General features: G+C 38.8%; 1 protein-coding gene across 4 annotated transcripts in view; it reads right to left on the reverse strand.

Annotated features, from left to right (window-relative positions):
- The window catches only part of FBLN5 (fibulin 5), a 149720-nt gene extending 146960 nt beyond the window's left edge, over window positions 1-2760 (reverse strand). Inside the window, exon 1 of one of the 4 annotated variants that reach the window (XM_001365148.4) lies at window positions 2249-2760. In XM_001365148.4, coding sequence (XP_001365185.2) covers window positions 2249-2265 — 17 coding nt within the window. In that variant the 5' untranslated portion in view covers window positions 2266-2760. Of the gene's footprint in view, window positions 1-1667; window positions 1995-2248 lie in introns of those variants that run through there. The other 3 variants (XM_007472551.2, XM_016423296.2, XM_016423297.2) reach the window with 3 other exon arrangements.
- Between the last annotated feature and the right edge of the window lie 14371 nt (window positions 2761-17131).

Here is a 17131-nt window from a genome sequence, read left to right on the forward strand (position 1 = left end):
GGGCAAAGTGCCAGATGAAGTTCATGCTAGAGTATTATTTACTATAAATGCTCATCTAGCCTAGATATACATATTAGCATAGAGTCTTCCATCAACCAATAGTGGGGACACTAGCTTAAGTTTTATGCTCTGTGATCTCAAATGTGACTCTTCATAGTTAGTAGGGAAATTGATCAAATAGTCAATGAATATGGATAAATCAGTCAACCAAAAGCAAACCTGAATGACTTAGCCTGTTCATTTTTTTAATAAATTGATTGATTGATTGATTTAGAATATTTTTCCATGGTTACATGATTTATGTTCTCTCCCTCCTCTCTTCCCTCTCCCTTTCCAGAGCTAACAAGCAATTCCACTGGGTTATATATGTATTATTGCTCAAAACCTATTTCAACAACCTGTTTGTCTAGATTAAACAATTCATTCAGTTCTCTCAATAAATTATTATTCAAAAATTTAAAGCATTATAGATGCAGACCTGACCTCCACATACTGACTCCATGGCCCATATATCTTTTTCTATTTATTGTTTGGATAAGTCAAGAACCTGAAAAATAAAGTGATTTGACCATCATCCAAAGACAGCCAAGACAGTGGCCCTAATTCCCATGAGTTTTAAGACCCTAATTCATCTAATCACAAGATTATTCTCTCTTATTTAAAGAAATAACTCTAAAAATTCAACAGTTTTCCAGTTATTTAACATATAAAGCAGCATAAATCAGGTTCCCATATTCTTGGAAACTTCTCTGACCTAATAAAGTCCATAGCCACATCCCAAGTTGTTTAGTTTTATTTCAGCTTGTGTTTTTTGTTTGTTCTTTTGTAAAGGTGGTGATAGAGGACTATTTTTTAAATTCACAAAGGCTAAGTTTACATCTATAAAAAAAGCTCAACAACAAACTGATTTACTGGTCTGTATATTATGAATGTCAATGTGTTCCTGTTTCTTCACATGAAGTTAAACCATGTATCATTTATATTGGAGGCTGAGTAGACTGAGTGCCTTCAAAAGCTTATGCCAAATCCATTTTAACACCCTTTCTCCTCACTTTTTGGCTAAGAGGGATTCCCCAACTACAGGGTCCCCCATCAATCTTCAAAGAAGCTCAAGGTTCTCACTTTTGGCAGAGCAGTAGGCAAGTTCTAGGAGTCAAAAAAGCTTCAGTCAGTAGCAAAGAGAGTTTTTACTGTTATGAACAAGTCCCAAAATACCCTAGCAAAACCTCTCCCAATAGCACAACCCTTTGACAACTAAATCTGCATTCTTTTCAGAAGGACAACCAAAAGCAAAGCAAGAAAAAAGAATGAGAAAAAATGTATTGTCAGATGTGTGCCTAGAGTCCAGGTAATAGGTACCTTGCATTCTGCCATCCAGGGCACTTTCTGAAAAGCAGGTGGTCCACCCATCCATCATGCCTTAAGGACCTACCAAATGTCATTGCTAGCTGTCAGAGGAGGTGATCCTGGGCTCGAGTTTTAGTTCAAGCATACACACACACACACACACACACACACACACACACACACACACACACTGAAATCCATTGATTTTTTAAATCTACAGGCTTTTACTAGACAAGAATGACTAAGCTGTCATCCTCAATTTTAAAAATCACTCTGTCATCTCTTCATTTTCCCTAAAGAACAACATAGAATTTGCTTACATGTACTTTTGTCTGGGATCCCCACTTCTCATTGGCTTTATACTTCTGGGTCTCATTCCCTTTGCGAATCACACACAGACATACAGTACAGTCCGGCACAAGAGTGTAAGCGTGTTCAGCCAGGCACGATGCTTTGTCCAGCAGATGATACATACAAAAGGGCAATAATTTTCTGCGAAGATTGCTAGTCAACTCAAACTCGGACTCTCAAATGAGTGATTTTTTCAAAAAAATCAGCTCAGAAAGCTGCTGCCAGTCTGTAAAAATGTTTTTTACATGAAGGCACTGGCGTTAGAGCAGTAGGATTCTGCAGTTCTGACACAGACAATGTGACTTCTAAAACTATTATACAATACCACTTCTTGCCCCTCCCCTTCCCATCCCCCCCCAAAAGATCTTCAAGATGGAAATTACTGAACGGCACATTTTTATAATTAGTAATCTTGTTGCATCACTAGCAAATCTCTTTTCCAGTGTCCTGACACAGATTGAATCTCAGCCATAGACATTTTCCACCCAGCGGGCTCTATAGGCAAGTCTTTCCAATCCCTGAAGAAAGAAGTTCCGTGCAGAGAACCTACCTCTTTAATCCTGGCATGTCCCAGATGTGCAGAGAATGGGGAAAAAAAAAGGAGCTGGGTGGCTGGAAAAAGAAGGGGGAAAAAAAAGATCACAGTGCCTGCTACCCAAAGGAGCTTCCGAACCCCAACCTCCTCTCTGCCCGGCGGTTCTTGCTTTAATGTGAGGCGGGCAGGGTAGGGGTCTGAGCCTCCTGAGGCACTGGAGTGAGTACAGAGAAAGCACCTGGTTTTGCTTAGTCCTCTTCAGTAATTCAGCATTAAACCAATTGGAGGAGGAATGTTAAAAATGAACACTTCATTTTCTAAGTATGTTAAACAATGCAAATGGGGCCTCAGTCTGGACACAGCTGGTTCAGATTAGAGAGCTCACCAACTGGCTAGACTCCTCACAACAATCTTGGGGCGTCTGCCAGGACGAGAGGCTCAGAGCTCCAAGGAAAGCCTTTCCTCCTGGACTCGGGCGAGCAAACACTCTCTGCACAGAGCATCTTTATTGGAGAGGGCTGCTTATCAAGTGCATGGAGGAGGTGGGGCTGTGGGACTGCGGGGATCCAGGCACCCTTTAGTTTCCTTCCCAGCTAGAACACCCCACCGCTGGGGGGAGGCCTTGGATGAGTCAGGGGTAAAAAGAGAATCGTGAAGTTTTAGCCCTCTGCTCCTTCATTTGAGGAGAAGTTTTTAGTTTAGGGGAGAACAGCAACTTGAATTCATGATCCAATGCAGCTACAGTGACCATGAGCACTTACTTTATGATAAAAAAAAAATGAGCACCAATAAAATGATGGTTTAGAGATAAGAAAAGAGGGAGAGCCAAATATTTTCCAAAAGGAAGAGGATGAGGAAAATCATATGACATATGACACCAGTGGCTACTAAATGAAAAAGGCAGGGTTCTAGTCCTTCTCTTGAACAGAAAATTTCTAACTTGGGGAGCTGGGGAGCTCAATGCATTGACAGGTCCTGGGTTCATATCTGACCTCAGACACTTCCCAGCTGTGTGACCCTGGGCAAGTCACTTAACCACCATTGCCTAGCTTTTTCCACTCTTCTGCCTTGGAACCAATAATAAAGAGTATTGCTTCCAAGACGGAAGGTAAGGGGTTTAAAATTTTTTTTCTAACTTTAATGTCTTCTAACAATCCTTTAGAGGTGACTTATGATTTTATTAAAAACAGGTCATAGATCATAGTAGATTTAAAGTCAGATGGAAGAGATTGTCTAGTTGAATCTTTTTATTCTTTTATAGATGAAGAAACTAAGGCCAGAGAAAGGGACTTCCTCAAGGTTATATACATAGTCATTGGCAAAAGGGGGATTCAACCTTCCAAATTCAGTACTTTTTTCATTATCCTACACTGTTTCTTAAATGACAGAGGAGATAAGAAAAAGAAGCAAGCATGGAGCATATGGGGATGCTCTGGGCAAGGAAATTATGCTTTCAAAATGTCTTACATTTCAGTCAATGATCAATAACATTTATTAAGCACCTACTACGTACGAGTCAGGCATTGTGCTAAGTACTGAAGATTTTTTTAAAAAAGGCAAAAAAAGAATCCCCGCTCTTAAGGAACTCATATCTAATGGGGGAGGCAGCATGAAAGCAACTATGCATAAACAAGATATATAAAGGACAATTTAGAGAGAAGTGGAGGGAAGGCGCCAGCATTAAAGGAGACTTGGAAAGCCTTAGAAGGTGGGATGTAGGAAAGGGTGCCAGAAGGCAGAAATGAAGAGGAATAGTATTACAAGAACAGGACAGTCAATGAAAATGACTAGTCAAAAGAGAGAATTTGAGGAACAGCAAGGAGGCTGGTGTCATCAGATTAAAGGGTCCATTGAAGTTAGTAAAATATAATAACATTGGAAACGTGTGTAGGGTTGGAGGGAAGAGGTAGGTTTTGAAGGGCCTTCAATGACAGAGGATCTTTATATTTGATCCTAGAAGTGATAAGGAGCCACTAGAGTTTATTGGAAGGCAAAGGGAAACATAACTAGACTGCAGCTCTAGGAAGATAATCCAACTTAGAATCATATCCTTTAGAACATCATAGATTCTGAAGGTTGTTTTTTTTTTTTAACTCTACCTAATCTAGCATTTTAACCCATTCAAAAATCTTCCCTGTAATAGCATCACACAATCATATGATTTATGGCAGGCACCTTAAAGGTCCTACTATAATTCCCACATTTTACAGATGAGGACCTAAGGCTGGAGAATAACTTGCCCCATAGCCATGCAAGCAGCAAGTGAAAGAGCTGAGGATTTAAACCAAGATCCATGACTTGTCTCCAGAACTAGCCACTCTGGATTTGTTGTGATCCTGCCTTTACTTGAGCATTTCCAGTGGTAGAAAAAATACTACTTTATAGGGTACCCCACTACCCTCACGGCCCAGTTACACTTCCCTTCTCTCCCAGCCATCTTCTCAACAAATGTCTTGCTACAGGGAACCTACCCTCTGCTTACTCCCCAAATCCAGTTCTTAAATCATAATCAAATCAATTCTGTCATTGCTCCTAGAAAGTATATACCAATTGTCTCTGGCTCCACTCAGGTGGTGCAAAGGATAGAGTGCCATGCCTAAAGCCAGGAAGACCCATCTAAGATATTTATTAGAAGTCACTAACCCTGATTGTCTCAGTTTCCTCATTTGTAAAAGGAACTGGAGAAGGAAATGGCAAGTCACTCCAGTGACTTTCAAATGGTGTCACAAAGAGTCGGACACAACTGAACAACAATAAAAATGGTCCCACTCACCAACCATGTGCCTTTTCAAACCAAAATATTCATCCCTGGACATCACATATCTACAGTATATGTGTCATCTTCCCTCATTCAAATTTAAGCTCCATAAGGGCAGAAATTGTCTTGACTTTTATGATTGTCTCCCCAGCATTTAGCACAGTGCTTGGTGTAATAATTTTTTTCATTTATTGCTGGACAGTTCTGATTGTGATTATTATTAATAGCAAAAGAACTCACATCTATAAAATACTTCAAGGTTTAAAAAAAAAAAGTATTTCCTCACAATTTGGGAAGGAGGTAATGTACTTAGAATACAAATGAGTAACCTGAAGAACTGAGAGCCTGACTTGCCCACACAATCAGGTCTCCTTCCTTCTATACAAATGATCTTTCTACAGCACCATGAAATTTTTCCTGAAGTCTACCGGGCAAAGACATGGAGTCGAGAAATAGAAAGGCATTTACAGGAAACAGTTGGCTGGACTAGTATCTCCATTTCCTTCTTCTTCTTCTTTTATTAAACCGTTACTTTTGGTCTTAGAATTAATACTGGGTACAGGTTCCAAGGCAGAAGAGTGGTAAGGGCTAAACAATTGAGGTTTAGTGACTTGCCCAGAGTCACAGAGTAAATAAGGAAGTATCAGAGATCAAATTTGAACCCAGGTCCTCCCACCTGAACGCCTGGTACTCTATCCACTGTGCTAATTAGCTGTCCCTCTCCATTTCCTTCTACTGATTCCCTTATGGTATGGATTTTCCCTGGATATAATTCTAGCTAAAAATGCCCATCTTAAATATGGTTTCCAGACCTGAACAAAATCTAGATGTGATCTGAACATGGTCTGGTCCTGTATCTTCTATCCATTAGTCCTAGTTCTACTATGTGAAATCATATGTAACATAGTAGAACTATATGCAAATATATTTACATATAATACTTTATGGTTACAAAGTGCTTTAAGATTTATTAACTCATTTGACCTTCAAAAAAACACAAGCAGGTATATAACAGACATATAACTTACATCTTGCTCTTACCCTCAAGAAGATCATATAATACTCCACCAAATACCTTTTATTAAATTAAAATACATCGTATGAATGGTTTCCCCTATCAATCTCTGAGTATTAGCATCTCCATTTTACAGATGAATGAACTGAGGCTCATAATCATATAACTGTTAGTAGCAAAATTGCAATTTAGACCAAAATCTTTTGATTCCAACCCAATTATTCTTCCCACCATAACATGATTTCTTGCCATAACAGATCAAATCTACAGTGAAATGGAAATGGAGTTGGACTTGGGAGTCAGGGAATGGGAATTCAAATTCTTCCTTTTTCTTTTGTTTTACCATATGCCTCATTTTCCTCATTTGTAAAATGAAATTAGTCAAGATGATTTCTTAGAAATGACATCTATTCCCTGTTCCAGATAAAGATCTTCCAAATTTTTCAGACTAATCATTATGCTTTCCTTAAATCTTTTCTTCTCTGTGTTAGTCTTGTCCAGTTCTTACAACTGTTTTTAACTTGATAGTTCCAAATTCCTCACTATTCTCATCACCTTCTTCTGGACACACTCATGCTTGTCAGTGTTCCCTTTAAAATACTGTGCTCAGAACTGATCACAACGCTGACTGTCGTCTGATCAGGGCTGAATCTATTAAGAACAGGCTTCTAGTAATACAACCTAAGATTTAGTTCACTTTTTTATTGCCACATCACATTCTTGGCTCACACTGAGCTTACAGTAAACCAAAACACCCAGGTCATTTCACATGAATTGTTTTGTTAAGCAGGACTGCCCCCATCCTGTACTTGAGTATTTAACTTTTTCTTTTAACCAAGTTGCTGAACTTCTAACAAGAAAAAAGTTAGCAGCAATCAACATAGTTTTCTCCCACTGTTCCAGTCTGACATTATTTTCTTGGATTCTGACGCTACTATATTGGCACTTCTGTCCATCTGTCCAGCTTTGTGTCACCTATAAATTTAATATAACAAACTTCTGAATTTTTTTTGCAAGTTCTTAAAAAAGGCTTGAACAAAAGAGGACAGAGCCTTGCAGTACCACCACTACAGACCTTGTAAGTCAATGATAGTTTGGGAACCCTTAGGAAAGAAAATTGCAATCACTCAAAGCCATTATGAATTCCATGCAAATAAGTTTGGACAGACCTAGCAAATTTTCTTTTCTGACAGAATTACTTCAATCATAAGTTAAGAAAATGGGACAAACAAAACATACTTGAATCTTAACAAGGAATGTGACAAAAATCCTAACAATTATTCTTATGGAAAAGATAAAGAAGTGTGGGCTAGATTATAGTAGTTAGGCAGATTCAAAAATGACTACACTATAAGCCCAAAGATGGTGAATAATTGGCCAGTGTCATTGTGAAGGGAGATCTCTAGTAAAATAATAAGATTCTCTGTCTGTAGCCCTGCTCAGATCAACATTGCAATTATTTGGCTTGGTTTTCCAATTTTCAGATGGTATGAAGGTGAGAATGAGGTCTAACATGATGAAATTTAGAACTAAAAAGTTTCCAATAGGTTGAAATGATGGGTCACATCTAATAATGATATCTTTAAAATCCTATAATTGGATTCAAAATATCAACTGCAGATGCAATGATCCAGGACAATTCTAAGGGACCCAGGAGAAGAATGCTATCCACAGCCAGAGAAAGAACTGTGGGAGTAGAAACACAGAAGAAAAACAACTGCTTGATCACATAGGTTGATGGGGATATGATTGGGGTTGTAGACTCTAAATGATCACCCTAGTGCAAATATCAATAATATGGAAATAGGTCTTGATCAATGACACATGCAAAACCCAGAGGAATTGCTAATTGGCTATGGGAGCAGGGTGAGAGGAAGGGAAGGAAAAACATGAATCATGTAACCATGGGAAAATATTCTTAATTAATTAATTAAACTTAATTTTTAAAAAATATCAACTGCAGGAATAGAAAATGAGTAGAACATGACTAAACTTCACTTTGTGATCTAGAAACATGCAGGGATTTTAGTAGCTTGAAAGCTCAATATGAGCAAATAAGGGGGCACTTTGGAGGCTCAGTGGATTGAGAGTCAGAAAAGGGAGGTTCTAGGTTCAAATCTAGCCTAAGGCACTTCCTAACTGATGATGTTTGATGAGTTACTTAACTCCCATTGCCCAGCTCTTATCACTCCTGCCTTGGAACCAATACACAGTATGGAATCTAAGACAGAAGGTAAAGTTTAAAAAAAAAAAAGATGAGGAAATAAAGAGACAGCCAAAGAAACTAATAAAATCTTAGATTAAATTGATTTAAGTATGGTACTCCAGGTTCATTCTTCCTTGGTGGACCACATCTAGAGGATCATGTTAGTTCTGGAAATTTTAAGGACATTTTATACTGGAATTACATCTGGAGAAAGCCAAGTTATCAGGAGATCAGTTGAAGGAAAGGGAGATAATAATCAAATCAAACTGCTCTATATAGATGACATCCTACCTTCTTGACTCCATGCTCTTATCTACAACTCCCTCTCTCCTTATCTCTCTCCTCCAAGAACTCTTAATTCATTTCAAAGCTCAGCTTAAGTACCAAATCCTTCAAGAGATTTTTCCTGATATTCTCCAGATGCTAGTGCTCTCCCCAAAATCATTAAGTATTTGTTATAATATACCAGTGAAATCTATTTTTCAAGGACCAACTTAGCTAATCACAGAAAGGTATATCACCATTAGGCTGACCAATTCATGATGAATTTCTTTTGTCCAGCACAATCTATGACCCCAGGAAAACGTTTTAAATAGCCCTCAATCTTGTATGACCCACCAACAGTGGCAGAGTACTAGGAAAAGGGGCAGAAGGTACGAAGCCTTCCAAATTTTTTAGGCCATCAACAAAATGATTTGTCCAATATCACATTACTAACAAATGGGAGAGCTGAATTTCAAACCCAGTCACTTCCTGATGTTAAGGCTATCACTATTACACTATATTCAGGTTCCTCGTGGAAAAGGATTAAATTTGTCTTGTTTATCACCAGAAAGCAGGACCCAAGAGCACTAAGATTGAAAAAACAGAAAGGTATATTTTCATAGAAGGAAGAAAATTCTAATCATTAGATCTGCACCAAAGTGTTATGAGCTATTTCATGAAGCAAGATTCTCATCACTGGGAGTCTTTAAGCAGAGGTTGAATGTCATTTATAAGGAATGCTTTGCAGAACATTTCTGTTTGGGTTCTGTTTCCTCTAACTCTAAGAATCTATGATTCAAATCCAAAGGTATCCTTGTTGACTACATATTAGCTTAGAAAACCAAAAATTAACATTATCTATATTGCATTGCATTTTTATCACTCGGCAAAACATTTCCCAATTACAGTTTTTTTTTTTAAACCCTTACCTTCTGTCTTGGAGTCAATACTGTGTATTGGCTCCAAGGCAGAAGAGTGGTAAGGGCTAGGCAATGGGGGTCAAGTGACTAGCCCAGGGTCACACAGCTGGGAAGTGTCTGAGGCCAGATTTGATCCCAATTGCATTTTAATCTGGTTCAACTCACACTAGAGTTTTTGCAGGCAACATCAAATCTGACAACTCTGAGCTAGCCCATGTTTCTGCATTTTGCTGAATTAAAAAAAAAATTGTGTACAGGATTTAGTCAAACAACAAGCATTTTTTAAGCACCTGCAAGATGCCAGACACTGTATTAAGTACTGGGAATACACACACACACACACACACACACACACACACACACACACACAGAGTTAAATACTCCCTACCCTAGAGGAACTTACATTCAAATTCAAATGGGGGATCTACCCTTCTAGTTAGAGCAGCTAGGTGGTGCAGTGTTTAGAGCACCAGTCCCAGAGTTTCTGCAAAGATCCACTTTTTGGCTTTTAACAATTATACTTCCTTTCTAAGTGCCCATATAGTAGTAGTCTCTCGATAACTGAGGATGATGATTGTCTTTGTGAGCTTTCATCTGTGATGTAGATGAGTGTGCACAAAGACACTTGTGAGTGAAGGAGATTTAAGCGGAAAAGTCAATGCACAGAGACAGTCCCACTCTCTTGGCATTGGAAGCCTGGATCCAGTGGCAAGAAAAGTCATTACACCTGGAGACTTCCTCAGCTGCATTGGGTGGCCGTGTTGTCTTTTGTGCTCCAACACTCCCTGAGCACTCCACAGTGCTTTGCTGCGTCGCCATCTCAGCTATTGAACCTTCTTATTGGTTTCTTCCGTCTGTTCTGCCGAAGCAGTCTTCACATGCTGGGTGAGCAAAGTCCTAGTTCACCAGGGGTCGACGACCCAATGGCTACCCTCACAAGGTTTGGCCGGCCTGTCGAAGCCGTTGCCCGGGGTGTGGCCGCTGCCGCATGCTAGCAGCTACTGGGAGCCACAAGTGAGAGCTGGGTGTCAGGTGGGAGTCAGAGGTTGGAGAGCTGCTCTAAGAGGGCATGACAAGCCCTCCATACCAGAGATACTACTCCTCCCTGAGCACCTCATACACCCCAAGTGCCCATATACTACCTGTTTAATTGCACCCTTATATTTCAATAATATCTCAGGCACTGAAAGATGGGTTTGCATCTTGGGGAAGGGAGGAAAGAATGCAACATCAAACCAAAAAAAGCTGCCAGAATATTCACAATAGTTGAGCTATTTTGGCTTTTGACATGAGATCACTAGAATTTTTTTTAAGTCTCTGAAAAGATCTACAGACTTCCTGCAAAGATAGATGCCAAATAGGAGGCAGACCACCCAGTTTCCCATTCACCTATTTCATCAAAGCCCTAAAGTTCACAACAAATGGAATAAAAAGAAAATGAAAAACCACAATAAGAAACTACAGTGCCTTATTGTGCTCCAGAATAGAATAAAAGCTTAACCAGAAGCCCATTGGATATGGGAACAGGATCACTCTAAAGAAAAAAATCAAGAGCCAGTGTGACCAGAGATGGGCATATATAGCCTACAACATTCTGTGTCCAGATGTAGCAAGAGCAAAAGACTAAGAACAAACCAAGAAAGCTCCAAGGTGGTCAAAAAGCTCCAATGTGAGGATCTCAGAAGCCATATGGAATAGCAGCAGCATCTGGTGTGGTTCACAGCCCTCAAACCAAATAGTGTGGTACCATAGCACTCATAACCAGGCACTCCAGGCTCAAATGCTCTAAGGTCCTTGGCCTGAGTCGCCAGAGGGCCCTGAAAACACAACAGTGGAAGCTCAAAGAATCAGAGGAGCCTCACCTTGGGAGAAGGAGGTGGACGCAGCAACACAAGTGACCCAGGATCAGACCAAGCATAGCTGATCACTCTACCCAAAAGCGTAGCAGGGAGCGGAGCCCAGCCTTAGTACAAAGACCCAGTTCAGGAACTGAGGCTGGAGGGAGAAGTATATCAAAGAAAATATCAACTAGTATGAAAACTTACTGCAAGTGTAAAGATCCCCAATAAAAGGATTCATAACTGAATGAAGTGGTGACAAATTGTCACTTCGGAAGAATGATGATGAAGTAAATCACCAACATCATGGCAGAGAGGTGACAGACTAGAGGTGCAGAATGAAATATAGATCTTCAGGTGTGATCAATTGTTGATTGGTTTTATTTGATTATACATTTTTGTTATACAGGGTGGGGGAATAAGTTAGTAGGTCATATTAGAAATGCAAAAAGACTATCAACAAAACATTAAAAAGATGCAGAAGGGCACATGAAGTTTGTTCCTATCTTATTAAGCTTTAACATAGTTATGTAAATATAGCATACAATACATAAAATAGTTTGTATTTATATACACATGTATAGTAGACAATATATAAAGAAGTTCACAATTTTCTTTTATAATCCACACAACATAGAAAGGATCCAGCAAAGAAGACAGTGAATGATTAGATAGATTGGTAGGAGGGAAAGCAGGAATCTCTGTGTCTCAGAGCCCAAGAGAGGAGGCTTCAGGAAAAGTATAGATAGTTTCAAATGACAATTTCTTTTTCTTTGTATACATTTGCATTTGTGAATTATTTTAATAATCAAAATTTAAAGGAAAAAATGTAAAAGACTATAAGGTGGCATTTTGATCTTCTGAACCAAATAATTTTTCATAATTAGCAAATGATAAAAAAGGGGATCTCATATTCACACCTTTTAGACAATTGTAGATAGGATCCCTTGTTGAATAATTCTTGCAAAAACCTGCCTGTTCTACTAATTACCTAATAGTCTACTAATACCTTTATCCAGTATGACCCTGATTCATATTCCTATATAGATGCCTTGCATAAAGATTTGGGACACAAAAGAAAAAACAGCCCATGGTGTCTCAGTATATAGATGTGAATAAATCAGTAAGTGGTACTCTCTCCTGCAAGACTTCAACAACTTGGGGAGGGGAGTGGGCAGAGAGAAGGAAAAAGCAGGAAAGACTTTACACAGCAGGGCCCTTCGAGAACCTTGGGCAAAATGAGAATGGAGTATATGCCAGGAACAGGGTATAAAAGCGGTAGATGGAATGTTGACTTAAAGGGAGAAGCAGGTCGGTTTGGCTGGAATAATGGTAGTAGTAGAATAAGTGAAAGAGAATAACATGAAATCAGGCTGGAAAGGTTGCCAGACTTTAAAGGGTTTTAAATGTCAGGATAAGGAGTTTATGTTTCATACTAGAGGCCAAAAGGAGCCGCTGGTAATTTTTGAGCAGGATAATGACATAGTTAGATCTATATTTTAAGGAAGACTATTTTGGAAGCTGTGTGGAAGAGAAGTCAGAGTGGATGGAGCAGGAACTGGAAGTAAAGTGACAAGAGAATATCGAAATCACCCAGGTAAGTGGGGGGTGAGAAATATCTAAAGTAGTATTTGTGATTTGAGACACAGCTTCATGGAAATAATTTCATTCATAGGATCTGATTATATATTTTGTGTTGGTGATCTCAAGAAGTATAGAAGAGGGTGCAGGATAGAACACTGGGAAACATTCACAATACAGCAAAGGAAACAGAATCAGTTGATAAACATTTATTAAGTGCCTACTATGTGCCAAGCACTGTGAGAAGTATTACAGATACAAAAAAACAGACAAAAGACAGTCCCTACGCTCAAAGAGTTTACAATCTAATGGAGTAGACAACAAGCAAACAAATATGTACAAACTATACACAGGATAAATAAGATGGTTTGAGTCAGAACGGTGGAAGGAGATAGGAATAAGGAATTTATCAGTGGGTACTAGAGTGGGGAAAAGGGTCTGAATGATGTCCTAGAGGCGTACAAATCATTGCAACGTCAGTCTTCGGAGGCCTCGTTTCAATACCCCTTTTCCCTCTGAAAGTTGGATAGTAGGCAGAAAAATGAGGCAGCCCTAGATGAAAGTTAAATCTGAACAACAAGAGAAGGAAACACCAATCCCCACCAATTTACCTCTTCTTCTCCCTTCAAATGACAGAACAGCAAGAGATGGAAGGTCTGAGGTCAAAGGGAAGGTTGCTCCTCTTTCCACCAAAGATTCTTCATATCTCAGGGGGGAAATTGGACTAGTAGCAAGAGTTAGAAGTTGCCTATTCTGTGGGTGAATGACTTGAATATAAAGAAGGAAACTATAAGTAAATTAGGTGAACACAGAATGGTATACTTGTCAGGTCTTTGGGAAAGCAAAGATTTTTAAGACCAAACAAGAGTTTTAAAAAATTAAAAAATTTAAAATAAATAATTTTGATTACATTAAATTAAAAAGGGTTTGTACAAACAAAGCCAATGCAACCAAAATTAGAAGGGAAGCAACAAATTGGGAAACAATCTTCATAATAAAAATATCTGACAAAGGTCTTATTACTCAGATTTATAAAGAGCTAAACCAGTTGTACAAAAAATCAAGCCATTCCCTAATTGATAAATGGGCAAGGGACATGAATTGTCAATTTTCAGATAAAGAAATCAAAACTAAGCACATGAAAAAGTGTTCTAAATCTCTTATAATCAGAGAGATGCAAATCAAAACAACTCTGAGGTATCACCTCACACCAAGCAGATTGGCTAACATGACAGCTATGGAAAGTAATGAATGCTGCAGGGGATGTGGCAAAGTGGGGACATTAAATCATTGCTGGTGGAGTTGTGAATTGATTCAACCATTCTGGAAGGCAATTTGGAACCATGCCCAAAGGGCAATAAAAGACTGTCTGCCCTTTGATCCAGCCATAGCACTGCTGGGTTTATACCCCAAGGAGATAATAAGGGAAAAGACTTGTAAAAGAATATTCATAGAGGGTAGCTGGGTAGCTCAGTGAATTGATAGCCAGGCCTAGAGATGGGAGGTCTTGGGTTCAAATCTGGTCTCAGACACTGCCCAGCTGTGTGACCCTGGGCAAGTCACTTGACCCCCATCGCCTAGCCCTTACTACTCTTCTGCCTTGGAACCAATACACAGTATTGATTCCAAGATGGAAGATAAGGGCTTTAAAAAAAAAAAGAATATTCATAGCTGCGCTCTTTGTGGTGGCAAAAAAATTGGAAAATGAGGCAATGCTCTCCAATTGGGGAATGACTGAACAAAGTGTTGTATATGCTAGTGATGGAAAACTATTGTGCTCAAAGGAACAATAAAGTAGAGAAATTCCATGGGAACTGGAACAACCTCCAGGAATTGATGCAGAGTGAAAGGAGCAGAACCAGGAGAACAAGGTACACAGAGACTGATACACTGTGGTACAACCGAATGTAATGGACTCCTCTAATAGCAGTAATGCAATGATCCAGGGCAATTTGGAGGGATCTATGAGAAAAACCTCTATCCACATTCAGAGGAAAAACTGTGGGAGTAGAAACACAGAAGAAAAACAATTGCTTGGTTACAAGGGTTGATGAGGATATGATTGGGGATATAGACTCTAAATGATCACCCTGGTACAAACATCAACAATAAGGGAATAGGTTTTGAATAATGATGCATGTAAACCCCAGTGGAATTTCACATTGGCTACTGGAGGGGATGCGGAGAGGGAAGGGAAAGAACATGATTCTTGTAATCAAGGAAAAATATTCTAAATTGCCATTAAATAAAAATTTTTTTTAAAAGTTGCCTATTCTGGCACTGAGATAATTCATCTCTTTGGAGCAGAAGAAAGATACTCAGTTGACCCCTTGGGGACAACTTTCCATTAGGGGATATCCTGCATAAGGAAAACACTGTCAGAAGAAAGTTGACTCATCTCACCTGAGACCAGTGGCAGCAGGAATGCTTAGATTCCTTTCGCAGGGGCAAATCAAGAAAGAAGTGCCTCAAAAAACAAAGGCAGACAGAGTCTTCATGAAGATGATGTAGATTGTGTCAAAAGCCTTCAAGAGGAAAAGGAAGATGAGGATTAAGAAAAGGCAATTTGATTTTTAGTAATTAAGAGGAGATGGATAACACAAGAGGGAATAATGTCAGTAGTTTAGGGAGGGAAGCTAAATTATGCAATAAAAAGTGTTTTGGAAGGGTCAGGATTGAGGAAGAGGGGAAGAAAGATACAGAAAAACAGAGACAGACCCACAGAGAACAATAGAAAGGCAATCTCTCAAGGCAGAGAAAATAGAATCAAGAGCACAAGCAAAGAGGTAGACCTTGGGAAGAAATAACACTTCTTTCTCAGAAACTGGAACAAAGGAAGAGCAAATAGAGGATGTAATGCATAAAAATCAAGCTTTCTAATAACACTTTATCTTTTCAAAGCATTTTTTGTAAATATTGTCTCTATATATCCCTAATTCAAAGCAGGACTTGAAGCAATCAGAGAGAAAGAAAAAACAAACTTATAAATGAAACTGTAGTCATTATAACATCTAGAGACCCACAAAATAAATGACAACCCCACAGTTCACTATAAAGGTATGCTGGGTGACAGCACCTTTGTTAAAGATGATACACCTGACACCCTATGTCAGCCAGCTTTCTAGTTCTGTCTGTTCCCAAATAAATGAAGGAAATCTCATTATAGATCTGGAAAAGGGCTCTGCTAACACAAGACCACCAATTTCTAAAATTCATTGTCCTCAATATCATATAAACTAATCTTGCTTCACAATGATTCTTCCCAAGGGATACAGAAGCCAATCCTATCCTGAACTAGGGCTTAAAATCCATGAGCTTGGAGAAGGTAGTGAAATTCATCCATAACAAGGAAAGAAGAAACAAGTTACTCATAACTTCAGATTTTGTGATTATGCCAGACGATCATACATGATATATCCAGACCCAGGAATGGATTTTAAATGTATATTTTTAATTAAAAAAGGAGAAAATTTTTACTTATCTTTTCCCTTTGAGAAATTATTAAAATATTAGCATTTATTTTTCTTTGGGGATTGCTATTTTTAAAATAAAATGTTGATATATTTCCTTTTTATATTTTACTAGACCCTCTTCTCTCCCAGAGACCTATTATAGTAAGCAGAACTTAAAAGTGAACTCCAATAGTTGGTAAGGGTAGTTGAATAATGATGGTTAGTATATACTAATTTCTGCTTTTGGATGAATCCAGACACCATTTTATCAAGCTCTACTGATAGGAATACACTCTACTGGTAACAGCACACTGCTATATTGACAACTAGGTGGTCGACTACTTCCTGGGTGGCCAGGTAACTGGATAAATTCTGGAATAAGTCTGTATCCCAATCATAGATCCCCTGGCAACTCAGTTCCCCGCCTCCTAAAACCTTATTGACCTTCACCAGTACTCTACTTCAACTACCCATCAGTAGAGCAAAACTCTAGACCTCGTCATCATCAAGGTGCAACATTTACAAAGGTCCAACAACAACTGAACTGTGAGGCACAATACTATTTTTATGTTCTTCCTCATTCTTTTTATTTCTCTCTGATATTTGACACTATTGACCACTTCTCTCTTTTACAATTTTTCTCCTCCCCTGACATCTATGACACACAAATCAATATCCTTGAATCTTCTTTTAGGTTTTAATTCCTTTGACCAACTGATCACTTTGTTCCCACTCTGCAATTGTGGACATTTCCAAAAATCTGTATCTCCTCTCTGTAGATATTTATACTCTGTCCCTTGGAAAACAAAGCTAATTCCACAGCATATATGTAACATATATTGGGTCAAAGACAGTAAGAGGGAA

Source organism: Monodelphis domestica, chromosome 1 (assembly GCF_027887165.1).
Source record: "Monodelphis domestica isolate mMonDom1 chromosome 1, mMonDom1.pri, whole genome shotgun sequence".
Lineage (NCBI taxonomy): Eukaryota > Metazoa > Chordata > Mammalia > Didelphimorphia > Didelphidae > Monodelphis > Monodelphis domestica.